This window comes from Corvus brachyrhynchos, unplaced genomic scaffold (assembly GCF_000691975.1).
Source record: "Corvus brachyrhynchos isolate BGI_N302 unplaced genomic scaffold, ASM69197v1 scaffold61, whole genome shotgun sequence".
Taxonomy (NCBI): domain Eukaryota; kingdom Metazoa; phylum Chordata; class Aves; order Passeriformes; family Corvidae; genus Corvus; species Corvus brachyrhynchos.
Genome location: NW_008236478.1, coordinates 9108224 through 9131422, shown reverse-complemented (window position 1 = coordinate 9131422; position 23199 = coordinate 9108224). Strand labels below are relative to the sequence as shown.

At 46.3% G+C, this 23199-nt stretch overlaps 1 protein-coding gene across 1 annotated transcript in view; it reads left to right on the top strand.

Annotated features, from left to right (window-relative positions):
• SH3PXD2A (SH3 and PX domains 2A) overlaps window positions 1–23199 on the top strand; it is a 208667-nt gene that overhangs the window by 6223 nt on the left and 179245 nt on the right. The window contains exon 2 of the mRNA XM_017726177.1: window positions 20845–20920. Within this exon, the coding sequence (XP_017581666.1) occupies window positions 20845–20920 (76 nt within the window). The remainder of the gene's footprint in view (window positions 1–20844; window positions 20921–23199) is intronic.

The following is a 23199-nucleotide window of genomic DNA, read 5'->3' as shown; positions in this document are numbered from 1 at the left end:
TGCAAGGTTTACAGGGGATGCAGAGAAACATATTTCTAGGAGGAGCCCTGCACCGCTGTCTGTGAGGGTTGACTGTGCCTCCTGTGTTTCGGCAGCTGTGCTGGAGCTCCTGGTGCAGCCATACTTTCAAGACTTGGCTTTTAGTAGGAGAGACCCCTAAATGCCTGCTCTCAGAAAAACAGCAGCAAGCTTGTAACAGGCCTTCCCAGGGGAAATGAGATGCCCCTGGGAGAAAATGAGTAGCTGACATGGTTATTGAGCTGAGAATGGTTGTCTCCACTGATTTAAAAGGTATCTAAATACCATTTGTCCTTCTAGCCCCTAGTGCCTTAGGATACCAGCTGGCTTGGGGCAGTATCTTTGTGTTCAGTGAATAAATGGAATTGTTTATAATTCTTATTTCCATCATTATTTAAATGTTTGCTTGGCAAAACAATCTGTTCAGCTTCCAGTATTTGTTTTTAAAAGAGACTTTACACGTCAGACAAAGATGAGGGACACGATGAGGAAATGGCAAAGTGCCTGTGCAGCTACAACAGAGGTGCATTGAATATGACCATGGCAAAGAACCCGTGGTTGAGAAGGTGACCCAGCCTATGGGAACCCTCCCCTTTGTACTGTTTCACTTGGTTTCTGTTGGAGCATAAAGCTGACACTTGAATATTGCCCTTATGCTGCAGCATGGAAATCTCCTGCAGGGTGGCTACAGGGCAATATTTGCTGCTCAGCACCAATCCACCTCTCTGGCCAGGACATGGGTGACCTTAGAAAGTGAGGTGGTGGCTTAGCCAACTCCTCAGGGTGTGACAGCAGCAAGGCAAGAACAGAGATGATACCCATGCCAGTCTCTTGGTGGTCTGGGCTCTATGTGTAATTAGGCAAATGAGTTTTGTTGGTTTGGGTTTTTTTTAAGAAATATTGGGAGCATCACAAAGAGGTTGTTGATTTCTTAGCTGTGTCCTTTTAGCTGTATATGGTCTGCCTCTAGCAGGCGCAGAACACAGTGAAATCGGTCAAAAGTGTTATGTTCTGGAATTATTCCCTTGCTTTCTGGAGTTTTGGTTTGTGTAAGTTGTTCTTACCAGCAGTACCTACATCCCCCCCTTATTGCTTGCTGGCTTGGAGGCTGTGAGGATGTTGGAGACCCTGTATTATAGGAAGGCCTTTCCTGGATACAGCCACAGAGAGGAAAAGCAACAAGTTCTTCCTAATGAACTGAAGTGACTTACATCAGATCTGGAGTACTCAGACTTATTTTCATAGGTGTTGGTTGCTTTACATGTTAAAAATCCAATGTATCAGGAGCATGAGTCCCTGCAAGGTTGTGGTGCTAATGGAAATCTAAAAACATTCCTGAAATTGCCAAAAATTCTGAATCTAGTATGGGGCCCAGACCTGCTGGTTTTGTGCCTGGACAGTATCTCATACAAGGGTTTATGCCGAATCATAGTAAAAACTGGGCTGAAAGCTTTTCTTCATTGGAGTGTGTAAGGCTCAATGTATACCTCCCATTTTACCCCTCCTCCATCTCTAGTATTTTGGTGTTGGGAGCTCTCATCATAGATCTCCACAGCAGGACTTAAAGCTCAGCCTTGGGAGCAGCCCACTTGTTTGTTACCCTTGTTCCAGGTTTTGTTTGCTGGAACAATAAAACATGGGAGTGCGGTTTGGCTGTGGGACCGGCCCCAGCCACAGCTACAGCTCTGGAGCTGCTGGCCTCACACAGGCAGCAAATTCTCCAAGTGCCACTTTATTAGCATATTTCCTCTTACCAGATATTAAGATCAGCCTTTTTTTTTTTTTTTTTTTTTTTTTCCTGGAATATCTGTGTGAAAATTAAATTCCTTGGCAGGATTTTTCCATGGCCTTTTTTTCCCCAAAGCACCCAAGCCCCAAAAGTTCAGGCATGACAATTCCACCCCCTCCACTACGTTGTCGCTCTCCCCTAATCGTACCCAGCTTTCAATTATTTATACTGCCGGAAAATTGCATGGAGTTCACACCCCCAGCCCTGAAACACAATTCCACTTTTGTGCAGGGAACACAATCCTTCACTTTCATTAAGTGTGCGGAGACCAAGATGAGAAGTGCCTGTTGTGTTCGCATCCCTTGGCTCGTGATGAGAGGAGCTGGTTGTTTTTGCAAATGTCCTAAATAGCCCTGGAAGGGTTACGGGGAGTTTATTTACATTATTGCATTTAAGTGCAAATAGAAAATTGCCCAGCCATAATGGAAAGTTTATGCAGGGTTCTGTCAGGGCTCTTTTCCATGTCACCTCACCCCTCCCGGCTTTCTGCTCTGACAGGCTCAGATGTGGGAAGGCCCTGTCTGGAAGGAGCAGTAGGTCTTGGTCCTGTCACACCATGGTTTGCTTACAGGACACAGAAGAGCATCAACTGGCGTCTCTTCCACTGTGGACTGTCCTGCCTGCCATAGGAAAGGCTCCTGATCAGGCTCACCCCAGCCTGATTTATGAGCACTGGGTGCTATTTGCTTCTTCCCCATAGCATCTGAATGACTGATCTTTTCATAATCAATGTATGGAGCGTGAAGTAGGGAATTTGTTTGCCCCTATTCCCTTCCTCCTTGCCTCCAGTCACAGCATGGTTCTTCTTTTCTGCAACCAGAACAGTTTCATGTCTCGTGCAAATGCAAGTTTGTTCCCACTGCAAAACTGTCTTTTGCAATTTCCACTTCTCTCCCTTCAGGGGAAGCATTGAAGTGGAGTGGTCAGGGCAGTAAAACCCACAGAACTGAGCAGACACATGGTGAAGTCACGCAAAAAGCGGGAATAGTGATGCTCTGGAGGAAGCTCAGCTTTGTGCACACTCCTTCCTGGGTGCCCTGTTAGAACAGCATTCAGCCAGGCTGAGGGCTTTGCTCTGCATCTTTTGCTTTTCCATTTAAAAGGAGAGTTCTGGTCTGTCAGATCTGTGCAGGAAAGGGAGGGCTTGAACTCTCATAGCACATCAGATCCTTTGGCATTGCCCTGGCAGCCTCCTGAGTCCACAACTGCCACTGGCCACTTACCTACACAAGTGCCCATAGCTGAAGTTTTTTTAAGCTATCCCATCTGGGACCCTGTGAGGGTGCAAAGGCAGCAGAGCAGGGAGTTGCAGTCCAGTGAGGAGGTTCCCACTTCAACAAGTTGCTGACAAGTTCTTGATGGCAGGAGCTGTGAACGAGCTCACAAAGGACTAAGCAGAGACTCAGGAAAGCATCCCAGTGTGTTTAAGATAATTTCTATAATACTACAGTACAAGCAGAGCTCTTTAGTAAAGCCATTCTTGAGGCATCAGTGTTGATCCAGGGGTGCCTCTGATTCACCAGGTCAGTCAAGGGCAGATCCTAATCGATTTAGTGGTGCTTTTGCAAACAGAGGTTACATCAGAGCCATGTGGCTGGGTCTTGATGCATTTGTTTTTTAAAGGGTGTGTTAAGAAAACCAGTGAGACTTGCTGAGCTGCTCCCTTCAGCCAGATGTTTTGAGAGAGGTGAAGGACAAACCACGAAAACACTGTGAAAAAGAGGGGAAAATGCCAAGTGGGAAGAAATTAGAAAGCAAACTAGAAAAGGACTAAGTAAAATGATAGTAGGGAAAAAATTCTTTCGAAGGGCTAGGATGAGTTTAATGATTGAAGTTTTGTCTTAGAAGGGAATACACCTTATCCACCTGGACCAAAAAATTATTTCACAGACATTTCTTTTTATCTGGCTAATCTCTGGCTTTTGACAGCGCAGTGAATTGGGATGTTGTGGCCTGTCTGTTGTCTGGGGATCTTTGAAATCCAGGTCCAGGCTTTTCCTGGTCACTACAGTGACGTGCTGCTGCTTGAACAAAACTGCTATGTGTTTTCCTGGTGAAGAAAATGTGTTGTGGGATGGCACATGATGAACACCTGTGTCTTTGTAACAAGTCCAGGTTGTCTGGTAGTTTTTGGTGTGTTGGTAACTGTTGGTGCAGCTTTGCAAAAGCCTCTGTTGCCACGTGCAACCCTCTTTGTATTACTGTGCTGAGGGTTAGAGGGTGTCGGTTGCTTGCACATAAGGGTAGGATTTAGCATTTGGTGCTTCAGGAGGTGGTAGAGATTCATTTGCCATTGGATTCTGGGAATAAGGCAGATGGAGCAAGTGGTGTGCTCCATGAAGGTGGTCCCTGGTCATCCTTATGTAAAGGGGAAGTTTTCAAAAGGTCCTTCCAAGGTAGAGAGGAGCCCTACAAAGTTTCGGGTTCGTTCTGGGTGTGGGAGAGCCCTGGATTATACAGCTGAGCAAGGGTGTGCTGTGAGCTGCAGGAGCACTAGGGCTGTCGGTTCCTGCCTGTTGTTATTAGGAAACCTCATGCTGAATCCTGTTCCACTCTTAGGTCAAAATATATTTCATTGCCTTAACGTGGAAATGTTTTTTGTGTAATTAGGAGCTCGGAGTCTGCGGAGTGGAAGAAGGAGGGGGGAACTTCTGGTGCGGCAAGAAGGTTATCTGGAAATATCCACCCATAAAATGGGGGCTATAATCAGCTCTCCTGGAGAAAGTTTATTCATTAATGTTTGTAAAATGCTTGGAAGTCTTTGGCTTGGAGTGTTTTTAACACAGCCAAATGTTAGCTGTATTACAGTAGCTAAGCCAGACCGTAATGACCACATTCCCTCTCCTCCCCCTGAGCCCCCAGACATTTCTGACAGGGTTTGGTGAAGAAGTGAAACATCAGCAGAGTGACCAAAGAGAAGTGAAGTGCTCAGCAGAAATATAAATAGTGCTTTTCGTTCTTGGGATTATGTCCTGGTCCCATGGAGTCTCGTGGTCAGAAATGGAATTTGTAGAAGGGATGAGGAGTTTATTTCCAAGCTTGTACCATGTTATCCCAGATGGTAACTGGTTTAGGGTCCTCCTGAGTTAGGATGCACTGGTGGCTTTTGGGTGATTACAGTTATCCCAGCTTGTCTCCATGGGAAGTCACCTGAGTGAGACTGGCATACTGGGATGGGAGGGAGACATGGCTGTGGATGGAGTGCATGGTGAGCAGGGGAAAGACTTCACTGGGGCAAAACAAGGAGGCCCCAGAGCAGGATGTAGGGAGAGCTGCTCAGCTCTGGCTGCCCCTAAATGCCCCTTGCTCCATGCCTGTCCATGTCTTACAGCATTGTGTATCCCCTGTCAATAACAGAATAGCATTTGCCTTTTCTTTTGCCTGATCTCTGGTCTCAGGAGGTGAAACTTGCTGATGGCATTGGTGGCAGCAAGGATCATTCCTTTTCATGTGAAGGAATTGGGGGGGATTCAGTCCATGCTGTGTCCCTGCAGTACCTGTGGATGAGATTGCAGCACAGACACAGCAGGTAAATGGATGTGCCAGGAGTCATGGTGTAAGGACACATCCCAAAGAGTGAGTTCCTCTTACAGAATTGTTCTCTGGGTTTGCAGGTATTTGCTCTGGGTGGCAACCAGGAACATCTTATTAGCATGACCTGGTGTGTCGTGTGTTGAGACACAACCCGTAGTTCTCCTCGCCAGCTCTGACACTCTGGCTTGTGATGTATCCATTCTCTGGCCTCACCCAGGCTTAGGCTGGGATGGCTTCCTGCCTTGGGGACTGCATTGCTAATCTTTGCCTGAAGATTTGAGGTGCCCAGACATGCCTTGGTATGGGGGAGGCTGCTCTGCATTGTTATGATGGGTCTCAACTGGGTGAGAAAGGAGATGTCTCCAGCCCAGAGGCAGAGCACACTGTGTTGTGTGCACCCTGTAGCAAGTATGCTGGGAAGGTGGCTTGGCAAAACAGAGGCACCAGCACTTTCCCCAGAGACCTGATGTTTCTAGTGATCCATCGTCCTTCGAAAGCACCCTCTGATCGTGGAGCTCACAGCCAAAGACTGACCCAGCGCTCGCCTCTAATCTCATCTTTCCTCCAAGAGTCTGGTCCCTGGAAAGTTGCAGCTCTCCAAGAAGACATTCCAGGGGGGTTTAATCACTGCACTCGCTCCAGCCCTGCTGTGCTTGTGGTCTAAGCACCTGCTGTTTCATTTAATTAGCAACAAATGGGAGGCGTGGGTTGGGGGAAGAGAGAGCAGCACCCTGGTGAAGTATTTGCTGCGATGTGATGTGTTTTATTTTGGGTCTGGAATGGAGGCCATGAGGAACATTTTCCAGAGGGCTCCATAAACCACCTCTGTTCACAGGGTGATTATTTGAGGAGGGAGGGGAGTGTGGATTTAAATCGGTGCCACTAATTTCTGCAAACAACCGCATTATTTTTAATTCATACTCCAGACTCCCTCCGCCCATGGCTTGATGTTGGGAGCTGTGAATTTTCCACGTCATAACAAAGTCCCTCTATAAAAGAGAGCCCTTTAAATATATTTCAAAAAATTGATTTCAAATATATCAGGCTGTCAAATAAGTCAATATTCAGAATGGAAAACTAACTCTTTCCTTCCTTCATAGTGGCCAGCTCATTTATTTGTATTTCAGTAGCACATACCAGCTCTGAGCAGAGGTATGTCTGTCTGGTGTTAAGGGCTAGAAGAGGCATGAGAAGCTGCAAGGTAAGTCAAAAGAAATAATGCCTTTGTTCACCATGATCAGTTAAGCTTGGGAGCTCTCTTTTGAAATCAGCATGTTACGTTGCAGCAGCATTTTAGCAATGGAAGGAAGGGAGATGGGGACAACTGGGAAGGCAGATTTCAAGACTGAACCACTTGTGATGCACAGGGGCTGTGTCCTGTCTTTGGGAGATCAGCAGCCAGAGCTCTGTGCAGGGAAGATTACAGTCACAGCTTCCATGTGCTCCAGCCCACCAGCACTGGGAGCTCCTTTTCTCCATTGGGGTGGCAAGTTTCACAATGATCTCTCATACTTCTACTGGTGCAAACTGTAATTCTTACAGTTATTAATTAGTCTAAGGGCACAAAATGTATATTGGCCTCTTGTCTGATTTTCTTCAGGCGGTGGAAGCACCATAAGAGCTGCAAGACAGAACACTGAAGTTTTTCCCTGCCCTGACTAAAGCAGGAGAGCTGGGTTTGAGAGATTTGTCCTTTGGATTCCCTGTTCTGAAAGAGTTCATCTCCCATGGATTTGAGAGGATAAATTACCATGTGGCTGTCAGGTATCCAGATGCAGCAGTGACTGTGGTCATGTCAAGAACTCAGACTGATCATTTTGTTCTCATGTGGAGTTTTAAATTCAGTCCTGGGTATTGGGTTCTGCTCCAAGGACAGTAAAAGTTCACAGAAAATTCTCTTCTTTTGAGATTATGACAATCTTGAAATAGAGAAATTCTTGCTGTATGTCCATTCTACAGGCCTTCATTATTAGAATAGAATATTCCAGTTGGAAAGGACATAAAATGACTGTGTAGTCCAGCTGCCTGGGCACTTCTGGGCTGACCAAAAATTAAAGCAAGTTAAGGGCATTGTCTAAATGCCTCTTAACTATTGAGAGGCTTAGGGCATTAACCACTCCTCTAGGTAGCCAGTTGCAGTCTTTGACCACCCTCACAGTAGAAAATAAGCCAGTGTGTAGGTACTCATTACCTACATAATCATCATATGCTCACTGCTGTCAGTGTGGCACCATGATAGCTGCTGGCTCCAAGTGTGATAGAAGCTTCCCTGGGAAGGGAATTTGATTGTGCCTGAAAATCCAGTGGCATCATAAAACCCCCTCACCTTTACATGAGTGCCAAATAATGGAAAAGTGGCCTCTGCATCCTAGAATTCATTGATTTTGCAGAAATTGGCTCTTTTTCTTGCTTTTTGGAGTAGTTTAATTGATTTTTTTTATCTGCTTGCAGGCACTCAGGGCACCTGCACATGTCCCAGAACTGTCAAGACTCCTGCAAGTCAGCATTATACTCAGAATCAACCCCATAACCCAACCCCAGCAGTGTCTCTTCCTCATCTTAGTTTTTCCTTCTTTCTCTATGTTCCTATCTGATGATAGAACTAGGTTCTTTCTGCATGGATCAAATATGGAAGCAATACCTTGAGGGACTCATTCAGAGTCAGGATATGAAGTCTGGAGTTCTTTTTCTACCTTTGACATTTGAGAGATGCTTTTAAGTAGACGAGATACTATTACAGTGTCAGCCCATCTGTCAGCAGAATTGGTGTTTGAATCTCCTATTCCTGTGCTCACTTGTAACAGAAAGGCAAGTGAAGCTTGCCTTGGCAGTTTACCTTGTTGCATGTCTCAGTATGGTTAGGAAGGGAAATCTGGTTTTGTTTTCAAGCCTCTGTTGTACTTGCAGTGTTTCATGCTGTTCAGTCCCACATCCAGGCAAGGGGATCACCTGCCCAAGCTGCTCTTGCAGTTTCCCTTGTAATGGAGAACAGCCCCTTTGCCTCCCTTTTCCCCTGCTGGCTCTTGCTTTCGAAACATGAGCATCTTCCTCCGGCTTGAAATCCTTCTCCAGGCTGATACTGATCTGCAGGGTTCAAAGCAGGGGTGGGATTTCAAAGCCTCCTTGACCATATTGGATCTGCAGTGTGATGCTCAGGCCGTGCTGAAAGCCTGAGTTTTGAGGCACATTTAATCACATCCCTGCACCTGTTAGGGTGGAAAAATTTTCTTCTGAGTTTTGTTTCTGTTGTTCCTAAGCCACTCTCGGGTTTTCCTTCGTTCTTGCCCAGCACAATGTTCTCTGGCATCTGACCTCGTGGAGAGACATGCCCCAGTCCCAGATGGAGGGCTAGAAACAATTGTCTGCACCTGGCTCAGCAAAATAGTTATTTGTGTGTATGTGTGTGTCTGGTAATGTAATTTATTTGGTCAGTTACTTGAGCCAAAGGAAGCCCTAATTAAGCAAGATAACTTTGCATCTGGGTTGCTGGCAAAGAGCAGTTCTCTGTACTGGCCATGGGAGTGTAGTTGCTGCCCTCCCATGCCTTTTCTGCCCATGTTTGATGACAAAGGGAGGTTGGCAGTAGCTGTGATTTGTTGAGGCTGGTGTCTTGCTTTCTGATGGAATATGGGCCATTCTGTGCTCTGATATTTTTCTTACTCTCAGGAGGGTGCATATGTGGAACCTAATTTTTGAAGTTGCTTGTGCCCCATAGAAAGCAGTTGATGTGTCATTCCTTCTCCCACCTCCTACTCACTTCACTTCTTTCTTGGTATCTTTTTCTTTTATTTATTCAATCGAACTTCTAGTGCTAGGTTCTGCAGATGGCAGCTCTCTAGAGCTGATTCCTTACAGCCATAATGCTGAGGTGCTAAAGATAGATAACCCTATGGAGGGACACAAGGATCATGTGGACTTTCAAAACCAGCAGCCAGGTCTCCTACTGCAGTGCCATCAGACAGCTTGACTGCTGCTCATTCGGGAATTACAGGGCCTGGATATGGCCTGAATCTCTTTGATGCAAGTTAGTGTCTTCCTGGATACTTTCTGTGACAAAATATCATCATGTAATTTCAGGAGGAGTCTGTGAAATGTTAATTTCCTACCTGAGCCAGGGGCTAGGGCAGAAGAGAGCTGTGTGGTACCTGCAGCTTGTTGGCCTTTCAACACATTTTTGAGGATGTTTCTACAATCTGGACCTCTTTCTGATGTTTCTTTATTGTGGCTTTGTGTGATGGAGAGGAGGAGAGAACAGACAAGTGCAAATCCACAGGGAGGATGAGAAATAACCCTGGATGCCTGCACAGTGCCCAGCAGGACACAAATGACTGTCGTGCTTGTTTGCCCTGCCTGTCTGCCCCATCCAGCTTCTAAAGCTGGTCACAAGATGTGAAAAGGCATAGAAATATGCATCATCACTGCTCTTGTCCTGGATGGACATCAGCCTGTCCATCAAAGCAGTTTGTAGGTCACCTTCTTCCCCTCAGAAATGTTTTGGATGGAGCTGCTGGATGTGATATGTTGTTGTGGCTACAATTTCCTTGCTTTCCCTAGCACCCTTTCCTTGAATCACCCAAGCACACTTTGCATAGTGCACACCCAGTGTGTACCCTTCAGTTGGCCACCGTGGTTTGCATGTGTGGCCAGGCAGGCTGGAGAACACCTGTGTTTTTGTTTTATGACTGAGAACATGCCCAGTTAAGTACCAACTGTTCCTGGTGCTGCACTGCTCCTCGTGTCACTGGAGGAGGATCCGCCAGAGGAGAGCAGGCATGGATGCTCACTGGCAGGCTGGACATGTACCCAACTGCCTTATGAATCCACAGGTGCTGCTGCTCAGCCCACACGGACACCCTTGGCTTAAAACTCTGCTGCTGCCGTGACAGGGATGGGAACAACAGCTCTGGCTTTGAAGGCAGCACTGTGCTGTCTGTGGTGGGTAACAGTGTGCTGGGTACCTCTTGCACCTGGTACTGCTGACCATGGGCTCACTGTCAGGTCTTACAAATGCCACTAGGCAGGGATATAGCCTGGAAACCTCCTGTGGAAGGACAGAGCTGGAAGGAGTCCCTCTCCTCCTGGGTGCAAGCATCTGCCTCCATGTGCTCTTTCTCCTTCACAACTTGTAGCAGTTTTCTCATCTGGAAGTTTGGAAAAGTCACAGCCCTGACAGTATTTCTTGACAGCGTGCCTGTGCCACTTAAAAGCTACTGAGATAAAAAAAGACCAAAATAACCTCTTTGCCATTGTCAAAGACCTCCATCGATGCTTTTCATACCCTGCCAAATATTACATGTGATTAGTTGGTATGATACACAGAATAGCATCTGATCCACAAGGAATGCGTCCAGAGACGGATGATTATGAGCTGAATGAAAATCCCGGAGTAGGGCTCGAGCCTGCAGAGCGTAACACAGGGGCCCTGTAAACACTTGGAGTGCCCACCCGGCTCCGAGCAGCACACGCAGCCGCCGTGGCCGCCGTCCAAGCCCGTCTACTTTCCCAGGGTTTGCTTTCATTCTCAATTAAATTAATGAAAGTCCTCAGGCAGACTTGTACTTACAAAAATAAGATTTCAGTCCTAGCCTCCATTCTTAGGGTGCTGGGTCATGTCCTGCAGGACATGTTGTCCCTTCTCCCACTGCAGTCATGTGTCATGGTTTGGTCCATCTACAAGGTCCTTTGGGACAGCTCTGGTCCCAGAACCCCTGGGATTCTCATTCTGGGACTTTATGACTCAGATGTTACCCAAATTCCCCTTTCACTTTTAAAGCGAGAATGTTGTCCATGCTGCATGTTGGGGCAGGGACCAGAAGGAGCTGGTGTGGGTCTGAGTGTGCAGCTAAGGTGCCTGTGTTGTGTGGTTGTCCTAGCGATGGCAGGGCTCTTTAAAGCAGTTTTCCTGATACCTGTGAACTTTGTCCTCCCTGTCCAGAAATAAATCTACAGAGAGAAACCAATCTCTGAGATGTCATTACCGTAGGCACCAGTAAGGACTGATCGTTGCAAACCTAGGTTTGTTCTTACGTGGTATTCTAGAGTGCAAATCCTTTCCTTCCTGCATTGCAAGCCCAATGGGACAGCCAATGCTTTTGGAGTCTGCCCTTCCCAGGCACTGACCACCTCTGCTGTCCCTACGTGCTACATGAGCATCCTGGGGAGATGCCAGCATGGCACCCAAGGCTGGGCGGTGCCTGAGCTGAAGGGCCCATGCTGGGGCTGGGCTGTAAGGCTGGCAGCTGCCTCCAAGCTCTTGGAAACCTGTCCTGCTGGCTGCTTGTTACCTCCCTGGAGGCCCACACCAAGGTATCTGTTACATGTGCAGCACTCTCTGCCCACTCAGGCGGTGGGATCTGTTGTCTGTACTCCTTTCTAAATCCCCCCAAAGACGAGATACACATGTGTTTGGAACCAGCTATGCAGGCAAAACATCTCGTGGTTTGGAGGTAGGGAGAGAGGAAGAAAAGAAGACAAAGGAGTCTCCTCCCAGCGTGCAGTTAAAACCTGTGGTTATGTTGTGCTTGGCACAGCTTCCTCATTGTACTGTGCTGGGCGGTCGCTCTCCTCTGGCAGATGCTCTCCCCAGAGCTATGAGAAGTGTCCTACGGAGATGAGTAGATACCATTTCAGATGGAGTTTGTGAAGTAAAATGTGCCATTGTGTTTGGAGCTATTGTTTCTGTTTTCAATATTGAAGTTACTCATGGTTTCCAGGGGACAATATATCAAGCAAAGCTAACAGGCTGTAGAGAAGATGTAGATTATGAAAACAGAGGGATTAAGTTTCATACATTTGGAACTAAAGTCTCATCTCTCTCTTAGCAGTGGGAGCAGGGAAGTAGTCTTGCAGACTCACAAAACTACCAATTTAAGTGAGGGTGTGTTTTTAACAGGCTTTAGTTAAAACTATGGTCAGCACTGTGTGAGCAACTTAGAAGACTCTCTAAGGATGGATTCTGTGGGTGCAAGTTCAGTGACCATCCAACGTATAAATTTGGTTTCAGAGAGTTTCTGTGCCAGGCTTTGTACCAGTTCAAACAAAGTCAGTTTGCAAAGATGGGGTCTGGCTGGCTGGCTGGGTAGTCCCTGCCTAAAACACCCATGAAAATCCACTGTTACCTCTTTATGAGAGAGGAGTAAGGAAGGATAGAAGAGGGCATTGCATGACAGATGTGATTCTCCAGCTCTTGACATCCCTTTTGGGGACTGCCTGAACACAGGAGTCGTCATACTGACAAAGAAGGGGACCCATTAATGAAGAGCCAGCCCCCATTCCCACAGGATGCCATCCTAAATCTGTCATGTTATGGAGCAGATCAGGAGTTTGGTTCCCTGGATGATCTGACAGCACTGAACAAAACAGAGGTAAAACCAAAACAGGCTGTAAATCATGCTGACAATATCTGGTGTGTGTTTTTGCTAACAGTAGGGATGCAGTTAATATCAGCACCCTGCTAATGGCCCTGTGCTGCTTTTGGGATGCACCCTCCAGCACCCTGCTTGCAGCTGCAATGCAGTGTTTGATTCTGCTGCCAGGGTTTTTTTTAAGGACCAGAGGGTTTTTTGAAGCCCTGCAGCCTCCTACCGACCCATCTAGCCTTTGCGCTGGGCTGATACGAGTTGAGCTGCTCCTGCTTGCATGAATTTAGGGCAGGCACTCTTAAGTTTTTGCATTGTGAGGACTTCAGTGTGGCTTGGTAAGGTTAGCGAACTAATAAACCCTAAAATCTTTGTGGGGCTATGCTGTATTTCAACAATTGGCTTGAAAGGGTTGAAATTTAAAGAAGGATGGAGAGTAAATTTTTTTTTAGATGTCTAAGTGATGTAGGAAGCAGTGATTAATGGAAATGACCTTGGTGCTTTGCTCCCTTTCAGTGAAGTGCTTAGACTTGCCCTTGTGTTTAAAACTGGAACCTCTGCTCTGACAGTGCTGTCAGATGCAATTCTCCTGTCTGAAGGCCAGAGCTGAGTGTCCAAGGGCACCATTACTGCAGTGTCTCTCACTGGGACACGCTGGTCTCCTGCTGCTTATGTGCAATCTGAAAGAACACTTAAAGCCTGTGGGTTTTGTACGGATAAAAAAATTGAGGATGTAAGGAAAGATGCTCCTCTTTTGAAGTTAGCTCTTCTTTCAGACAGGATTTTTACTGTGACCTGCAGTGAGCCTTTTAGAACATGCCTAGGTTGTGCAGCCTGAGCATCTGGGCTGGCTGTGGATGTGCCAGCTCTGGAAAAAAATCCAGCAAATTGCTTGCACCCCATCACAAAATTATGAGCCTTCCCCAGAAGCTAATTGACCTGATAGGGCATGGCATCAGCATGGCTCTGGCATGTCTGCATGACCCTGTGGTGCCACATAACTGGCACTATTCATCTCTCTAAAACAGGCATTGTGGTGTGGCCTTACTTCCCAGGGGTGCTGTCGGGACAAATCCTCTGTAGATACCAGAGTAACAGGGGACGTATAATCACTATGGATAGATGGAAAAGTATGAAGTAGCCTTTGTCCAAGCATCTTCCAGTGTGGTTAAGTTGGATGAAGCCAGTTTAATTTAGCACTGGGGAAAGAAAATGCTTCTGGCAGGAGACTTCAATAGCTGCTCTGTGAAAGGACAGTGTGGGCTTTCTGAGAAGCTCTTCAGAGATGCACCAAGTGCCTCTGTCATCCCAAACCAGCACCTCAGAATGTTTTGCCAGTCTGTGTTAGCCACAAATGCTGGGCTCGTTCTGTGGAGCCTTTAGAGAAAGCTGCATTTCTTATGAAAAATACCAAATGTCTCAGCTGGGAAACAGCATTCCCTCTTCTGATGGATCGTGTTGGGGAAAGACCCCCAGTCTCTGCTCCCCGCCTTCTCCTCCCCTGGCTGTTTTAGTTGGATACTGAGAGGTTTGTAAGATTTCCAAGATTTCTTGTGGAAATTTTCAGACCTGAGAAAGGCATTTTCCCTTTGGGGATTACACTATGCTGTAAATGTCTGTTCTCTTTATTTTATATGCATTTTCCTGCTTTTGTTTGACTTTCTCACGGATTGCACTATATTTAATTCAGAACATATCCTATAATGCTGTAATTGTCAGGCATGTCAGCTGGTTATCCAGATGACTTTTTGCTTTAATTTTTTTTTTCTTTCAAAATAAAAGGAAAGCAGTTGCTGCTGCTTCTCAGGGATTGAATTATTGCACTTCTCTTGAATGCTGTGGCATCATGTAACACCACAAGGGAGCCAGTGTCACTGGCTGCCTGATACAAATTGTTACAGCTTTAGGAAGAGATGGAGTTTCACCTCCTTCTGCTGTGTGAGATGTCAGTTCTATGTGTGAGTGGCTAACAGATGAGCTCCCCTGGGCTCAGTCTGTTCCACGCCCTCACCCAAAGATCTTTTGCAAACTTTTCCTAGTTGGTGTTATGCTCAGGAACAGCTCTGCTCTGGCCAATTTTGAAGGGGTGGGAGTTAAGCAGACCTCCTGCTGTCTTGTGTCCGTGGGAGTGAACTGGTTTGTTGTTCCTGTGAGAGGGTGGAGCAGAGGAGAAATAAAAAGAAGCTCAGAGAAACCTAGAGAAAATTCTCTTACAGCTGTATGCTGTGGAGGGATCTGCCCCAGTGGCAGAGGTTTCATTCCCTGCCTTGCATCTCCTTTTGTCACTGATCTCAGCAGGTATGGTCCTGAGCTGGAGTAAATCAAATCCTTCCACTCACATCATGAATGCTCCACTGATTAACCTTAGCAGAAAACCTATTCTAAAACCAAACAATTGAAGAAATTATCTTCTCTAGACCAGTATGTAGAAGGTGAATCTGTGGAGATGGCTAACCATCTTCCTTAGGTGAAAGACCCCCTTGGATTCCCTGGTTAACCAGGATTTGGAATATGCTATAGATGGACAAGCCCACAAATGAGAGGATAATCGTATCTGAAAACCACCAATAATACTTCTTCCATTTGCTTCTGTCCTGCTGGGTTTAGATGAGTGTAGTTCTCTTGAGTTCAGTCTCTGACTCCTGCTCTGCAGCATAAGGCTCAGAGCCTGTGATGGCTCTTGATTAAATCTCACGCCACCTACCTGAGATCTGTCTCACATTTTTCAGGTGCAAAAGCAGAGACAGGACCAGAGAGGTTTATCCACAGGAAAACTTCGGCAGACGACAGAATTCAAACCCATCCTGGCCATTTCCTGTCTTGCAGATCACATGGTTTATAATTCAAAATATAGCTGATGATGCTGAAACCATCAATCCCGTCAGCAAGCAGCACAGCTGGTTTCCAACTTCAAAATGAAAGGAAATTACTGCAGCTCCTCAGGGGTTTAATTAATAACTCCTATTCTGATATCTTACCTCTCCTTCTAATCTAAACTTGTGTTATCTGCATTAGGGACTTTCAGTCTTTTCTGATTTGCAGATGCCCTTAACCCCTCTTGCTGAGGATGTGAATTCCATCATCACTAGTTTCAGATCCCTGGCAGTATTTTTGCTTTTCTTCCAGTTTCTTTGGCAGACTCTCTCAGAAGTGTGCACACAACCCCATACATGTACAGATGCCTCCTCTCCTCTTACCTGTCTCCCAGTTGGCTGTAGCCCTTCTTTCCTCCTCGGGACTCGTAGATCAGATCAGCCTTGTGAGAAGGGATGTGCCTGATGCCTGACTGTCCTCATGTACTTTACCTTTCAAGTCTAGGAGTGTCTAAATTAAAGTTATTGTCAGTTTGCCTCATTTTTATGAAAAAATGCATTTTCTGATGAGTGCTTGGAAAGAGGGAAGTTGATGTGCTTGTTGGCATTCAGTGTAGGAAGAACTGTAGTCTTGACCATTTGGGTGGCCAAGAGTAAGGTGGCAGGCTGAGGTTTCTAGGGGCCCCTTGCAAAAACTCTGCTGCTCTTGGTCATGGTTTGATTTTCAACTGCTCTTTCTCTGGGACACAAGTAAATTATACCCTGGAAAGGGAGCGAGGCCTCATCTCTCTTTGTAGGAGTTCAGAGTCCTTCATCATTTTGCAAAGGTGGATGTTGTTTTGCTTGCCAAAGTAAGGGCTTGCATGAAAGTCATCCTCAGGATCTTTGTGTTATAAAAAAATCTCCCTGTGACTGCAGTGCTGACCTCCTGCGGAGCTTTGGTTTTATCTGTGCACATGACAAACCTGCATCCACTTGAAAAGGAACCAGAAAGATTTCCACACTAAGAGATTATGTAGGTGTCCTCATCTGCTCATTTCAAAAGGAGAACTCCACTCTTCTGACCAGAGGAGTTAAAACTGCTGCAAGGAAGGAAGGGGAGGAACCAACAGCCCAGCAGGAACCCATCTATAGTGTAAGGCATAGGTGGGGGTCAGGTGACTGTCTCAGTGGATTAATTTCAGGGAGCTGGATTTGGACACAAACTTCCAAAACCTCAAAACCAAATGAGGAACAAAGCTCTCACTGGCAAATGCCCCAGGGTCAAGCCACTGAACAGTTGATATGTTCATGTCCTCTGCACTGGTTGGTTTGTAGCAGAGTAAAAGCCTCTCCTGCAAAAGAGAAATTGCCTCTTAGCCTTGGGTGCTGTAAGTTCTTATGTCTGCAGCAGCAAGAAATGTTGTTTCATGAAAATTTAACCAAGATAGGTAAAATGTAGTAAGTAAATTATCAGGAAGATGCTTGGCTTTTCATCCTCAGAGATGCTACTTCCAGCGTCTCCAAGGGCACTTGTTTTTCTTTATTACGATTTTTAACCAGGTGTTACCATTGCAAAGCAGACAGGGCTGAATCTTATTTTCACAGCAGAGCTGATGTGAAATGACCAGAGATGCTGTTATCTGGCAAACACAAATGGTTCTTGTGTGCAGGAGCATCTCTTTCTTCATGGCATATTTGCATTTTAGGTAAAGGTGGCCTGAGGCAGAAGAGATGAGAAGGAAGATGCCTGGAGAACTGGTTGAGTTGATACTCTGAAATCTTCCTATTTCATTCTTGCAAGTCAAGTGATTTCATGGTTATGTACAAATTGAAAGGAGTGGAGTGGGCCAGTGCTTTTGAGTCTGTTTTCGTTTTAATGAGCAGCAACTCACATGAGTAATTCCCTTGATTTTTAATGAGATTAATTGCATGATCGTTTGCTTACCACTGCAAGAAAGTCATAATCTGGACCACAAGGTTTTATAGCAGGTCTTCTAAAGGAGTTTTAGGCAGAAGCAAGAAGGAAGGTGCTCAGGATTGTGCAGGACTTGGGTAGGAAAGATGTCAGCAAACCCAGAGCAGTTTGGAGAGACAAAGCCTGGAGAGGCAATTTTGGTGGTGAGTTATTCGTGGACACGCATCTGTTGTGCCAGAAGTGAGAGTGGGATGTGTTTGTTCAGCCTGACTCCAGACATGCTGCCTGAATGGATGGAAAGCTCACTTCCTGGTTTCCATATACCCTCCCTGTTTCCAAACGGATCCTCCACCCTGTGATACAGGGACATGGTAACAGTTTTTTTCTGCTCACCATACCAGTCATGCAATTGGAGGCTCCTCCTCATTGTAAGCAAATTAACCTCCTCCAGGTTTGCCAAAATGCACTGCCCAGCTGTGGTTTTTTTTGTCTGCCCAAAGTCAACTACATCCCTAATTCAGTTTGTTGGGACTCTGCATCCAGACTGCCCTTCTTTTCCTCCATACTGGGATGATTTTACTCCAGGTGACAGAATTGCTTTCTGATTTAGCACACTTTGTCCCTAAGTTAACTGTCACAGATCAAAGATGTGAGCAACAACTTGTGGAGACTGCCCATGTCTGAACAGAATAACCTGGGGCATTAAGTGAAGGGTTTTTCTAATCAGTCATATGTGTATTTGCAGTTATAACAAGAATAACTTCCTTTAATGGAAAAAACATTTGTCACAGACAAAAGAGTTTTTGACTTTCAGATGCTCTGCAGACATCTAATTAAGAGAACTGAAAATCTGTTTATTGGTCTTTGTCTGTTAGGATTGTCTGTGAGGAAAGGGCTGTGCCTACCAGGAAGAGTTTTGGTAGTTCAGCCCTTAACTTTCTTCATTCCCAGCTACTCCATTTGTCTCCTCAGAGCTGGGCTGAGTGGGGATGTTAGGCATTGGCCTGGGACACCCCATCACATTTGGAAGATTTGGGACGTTTCATTCAGGTCCACTGATGGTTTTTTTCTCCTGTATACATCTCTTCCTCATCTTCCACTTTGCATCCTTCTCTGTGGGTGGGAGGATACAGAATCCTGCTTCTCTAGGACTTTAGCTCTAACTTGCACTGGCTTTGAATGGCAGAACTGGGTGCAGGAAAGTGCTGAGGAAGGCTCCCTGCTTCTGCTGCACTTTATTTGACTTTAACATCCTGAAGGATCCATGGCTTCTGGAGTGCCCCTGCCTCCCCCAGCTCCCTGCCATCCAGACCCTCCCAGTGAAGGCAAGAGCTGGGGTGGAAAGTGTAGTCTAGGAAAGCTTAGCCAAACTCTTCCAGCTGCAGTTTATTGCATCTATTTTGCTGATATCCACCCTTTAGATAAATAGCACTAAGTTATACACGTTGTGACTCTCTTGATGTGGTTAAAAAGGCTTGTATTAGCCAAGCTAATCTAACTCCAAGAATAACCATGGGAATTTGACTGTATCAGTTCCAGCTTCAATCAGTCACCGCATAGTAAAGTGAGAATTGCCTTCCTGGCTAAAAGTGTAGCAACAGTGAAACTTCAAGTCAGTAGGTAGGGATTCCCTCCCCCTCCTTTTTTTTCCCTCTTCTTTGAAGGAAACTCCTGCCCGTGCCTGACCTCAGACACCCAGAGCTCTACCTGCAAGAAAACAAAATTTCCCATTTTCAATAAAAAAATGTGTCTCTGTAGGCAGAAAAACGAGTTAGCTAACAATCCGCAAAGCTATGGTCTATTTATTTACCAGGCTGACTCCCTGATGGGGAAACATGTGGGATCTTTTAAATTCTTCTCGTGCACAGATGTTCCTTCTACTCCCGAGTTTCCTCTTGATCTTTGGTTTGCTGTGCCATATGGTGAAAATGCTGGAGATGTTGTGTGAGGTGGAAGACGAGAAGGATTCTGTGTGCTTAAAACAAAACCAGTAAAAAATAAAAAAAAAATAACTCCGACTGTTTTTTCCCCAAGTTAGCAAAAAAATATTTTTAAAAGGAAATCTGTCGAGCTGGCAAAACTGCTGTTAACTCACACAGGCTCTCTGTTGGACATGTAGCACTGATGAGATTAAATGCTGATTGCTGATTGACAAGTATCCCCTCCCTTCCCCCAGCTCTTGCTGCCACTTTGGGTATTCGTATTGAGCTGTAGATCCAGTTCAGGTGAGGAGATAGGGGTTCTGCAAGGGCAAGTAACATGACTGCTTGCTTTTCCTTCCTTGCCTTCTTCAGAGATCACAGGGGTTGTGGACTATGAGTTGAAAGACATCTCTCCTGGTATGTTGGAAAGGAGCCCTGGGGCTGGCAGGAGTTTTGGAGTTCCCCCTGCCCAAGGGAGCCAGGGCTTCTGAGTAGAGAGGGGACATAGAACATCATAGAGACATCATGCATATGAAACATGGGGAGAAATGAAACACAGTGTGAAGATTTGGGTCTCTGTCTTGGTAGCACCACAGGCTGAATGAGAGCGAAAGGTTGCAGAGGGTGAATGGGAGAGATGAGAGGTTCTGGCAGTTTTCAGGGCTGGAGTTGGTCTCTTTTGGGCAAGTCCATGATGGTGTCATTAGAGCAGGTGCATCTTTTTGTCTGAGGCCTTTCAGCTGGTCTTCAGCCTCAGTGGCACTGGTCCATCAGGTTTCATCACCCAAGGATATATTGTAGGGCTCCTTTAGGAATGTCAGATCAGCATGCAGCTTTCCTAGGCTAGGAAAAACCATGTGCTAAAGGGTGCTTGGCTAAGAGCACACCCACGCTGAGCTGTGCTTTCAGGCCATTTGTGGTGTTCTGTGGGATGCTTTGCTCTCTGAGGCCTCCTTGCCTGCTGTCCTCCATGCAGGGACTGCAGTGGAAGACATTCCCCAAAACCCCATCTCTGTCTCCCTGGGAGAACAGGAATGCTCTTTTTTACTGGACCAGGGCAGGGGGTCTTTCTGGCTCTGCCATAAAAGCAGAGCAGGTGTTTTATTAGATGTGCTTTAATCTGGTTGCTTGAACAGCATTTTTTGCCAGGAGGGTGGTCTGTCAGATGGACAGGTAAAACCTGTTCCTCCACCAGCACAGGCAGGCTGTGTATTAGAGACAAGGCGTGCGTTTTGTAGCAAAAACTGGGAGCCTAATTTTAGAATGACAGCAGGGCCAGGCTCAGCTGTCTGCCTGGGCTCTGTCCCAGCTCCTCTGTGTTGCCAGAAACTTGCCCTCCCTTTCTTGGAGTGAACTGTATCATACCTTTTTTAGTACAGGCTCCCCTCCAACAAGACAAAGTAATTCCTGCAGTTGCTTTTGTCTTAAACCACACACAGACCAAGGGATCCCTTGGTCCCTATGCAGACAGTCCATGTTTCCCCCTAAGACGTTTGTTGTGCTTCCTTTGCAGATGCAGCTTCTGGACAAGTTTCCTATTGAAGGAGGCCAGAAAGATCCCAAGCAAAGAATCATTCCTTTTCTACCAGGTAATGCTGTGGGGAAAGCCCTAAATAAGATGGGTGAGAGCAGCTGGAGACTGCAGTTCCCCAGCTACTGTCTCTAGTACTTTTTGTGACCATTTTTTTAAATGCCTTTTCCCTGGGAGCTCATACACCCAGCCTTGTGATATCAGACCTCCACCTCCTCCTAAAATAGCTGGCATGGTGTTTAGGGCTCTCAGGGGATCTTGCATCAGCTGTTCAGATTCAGGTTGGCTCGTGCCCTGTCACACAAAGGGATTTAATGGCTTCTGGGGGGCTGTGTCTGTGGGGTGCAACCAGGCAGCCTGAGCTCTGGCCACCACTTGGGAGACCACTTGGGACCAGAGTCAGTCTTTGTCATTTCTGGATGCTATGGCTCTGCAGACACTGTTACTGTACAATAAGGAATGAATAACTGGAGTTGCCACTGGGATAGAAAGGAAACTGAAGGAAGGTTAAACACAAATAGGGATTTCTGCAATGCTGGCCAAAAAGGTATTTACTTATCTTTTTGGCCTGAGCCACTGTCCCTCTGACAGCTTTCGCAGAGGGCCTGGACACGATGGATATCCTGTCCTCAGGGTAACAGCACACACTCCTACACAGCTTCTTCCAGCAGCGGCTGCAGGGATGGCATGGGGGAGGTGAGCCAGACCACAGCGTGCTCTGGAAGTGCAGGCTCTGGCCAGCTCCCTATTGTCTGACTGCACGATTCTGGCTGTTGGCTAAAAGTTTGGCTCGCTGCAGTGCCTGCCAGGATAAATGGAGTATTTTCAGCCTGTTTAAAAGGTCTGTTCTGTCTCCCGCTATTAAAAGGAGATCCCAGCTCTTCCCTTAAAATCTGTGAAGAGAAGCTGGGATGGGAGGGTTTAGTCCTCTCCAGGAGTGTGCTGCACTCCCCAACACTATTTGCAGCCAAAGCAGTTGCTCCAGATGTGTGGTGAGCACAGCTCCAGGGTTGTTGGAGAGTAGGGACTTAGAAACCAGCAGCACAAATACACAACACGAACATCAGAGCCACAGCAGGGCAGCACAGCTGCCTGGCAGCGTGCTGGCAGCCTCCATCGACCTTGTGGAAGGCAGTCCCAGGTTCGGGGTTTGTTCTCTGCAGTGTTCTGTGCTGCACCCAACCTCTGCAGCCAGAGGAAGGTGGTGTTGCCATCCATTTCCTATCTGGGATGAGAAGTCCAAGAGTGGGCTCTCTTTTTAGCTGTATCACCAACATAGACAAATCACTTTATGAAACCTCTTTGTGATAAGAATGGATACTGCTGGCCTGCCTTTCTTGCTGGAAAGCATTTTGAGGTTCTTGGAAACACTGTACAGGAGTGCAGATGGCTTCACATGAGGTACTGTAGGAAAATCCCGTCTGCAGGTAGCATTTGTTCCTCCTGTATTGACTGTCACTGGCCTATCTGTTTTATCTTCTAGAAAAATGTTGGCTGACTGCACGTGGCTGCTGCTCAGCCTTTGTGCAGATCTTCATGATGAATGTCCTGATATATGGGTGCATGATATTTGCAGGGGGTGAGATAAACCCCATATGCCCATTACAACACTTCCTACCCTTCCCACCCTCCACAAACATGAGTGAGATGGTAGTGCCACATGTCCTTGAGGGGAAGAGTTGTATCTGGAAAACATTTGGGTTGACTTAGTGTCCCAAAGAGAGAAGCTGCCAGAACAGAATAGACCTCAGCTGTATCTAATTTAAAATTTCTGTGATATATGTTCTACTTTTGATATCGAATCTCTGCCTCTTTCTTGAAGTGCTGAACAGCCCGTGTTGCTTTACCCAGGAACAAGGTGACTCAGCTAAATGTCAAACAGTGTCAAACTCCGATAAATAAACTAGCTGCCATAATTAGAATACGCATGGCATTTCTGCAGCTGGAGCCGTGGATTACGGAAACGAATACTTAGCTATAAACTCCCTTAATTAAAAAATGGCAAGGCAGATGTTTGTACTTAAATCCTACTTTATGAAGATGTTATGGTCCTGCTTGCTTATAGTGGGCCTGATTCAACCAAGCTGGAGAGGCTCTGCATGCTGGGTTCTGAGTGCCCGGGGTTTGCTGTTCCACTTGCAGGGTAGGACAAATCCCCCCATCAGGTCTGGCCTAGGAAGTTGGCACATTCCATCCTGCAACTCCTGTTTGTCGATGCTCTCCTGAAATAATAATTAGTAATTGACTGTGCTGGAAACCTTTTACCCATAAAACCAAGGAAAATGTAATGGAGTTCAGAGCCTTGCCCCCCAAGGAGAGACCATACTGGGTTCAGCA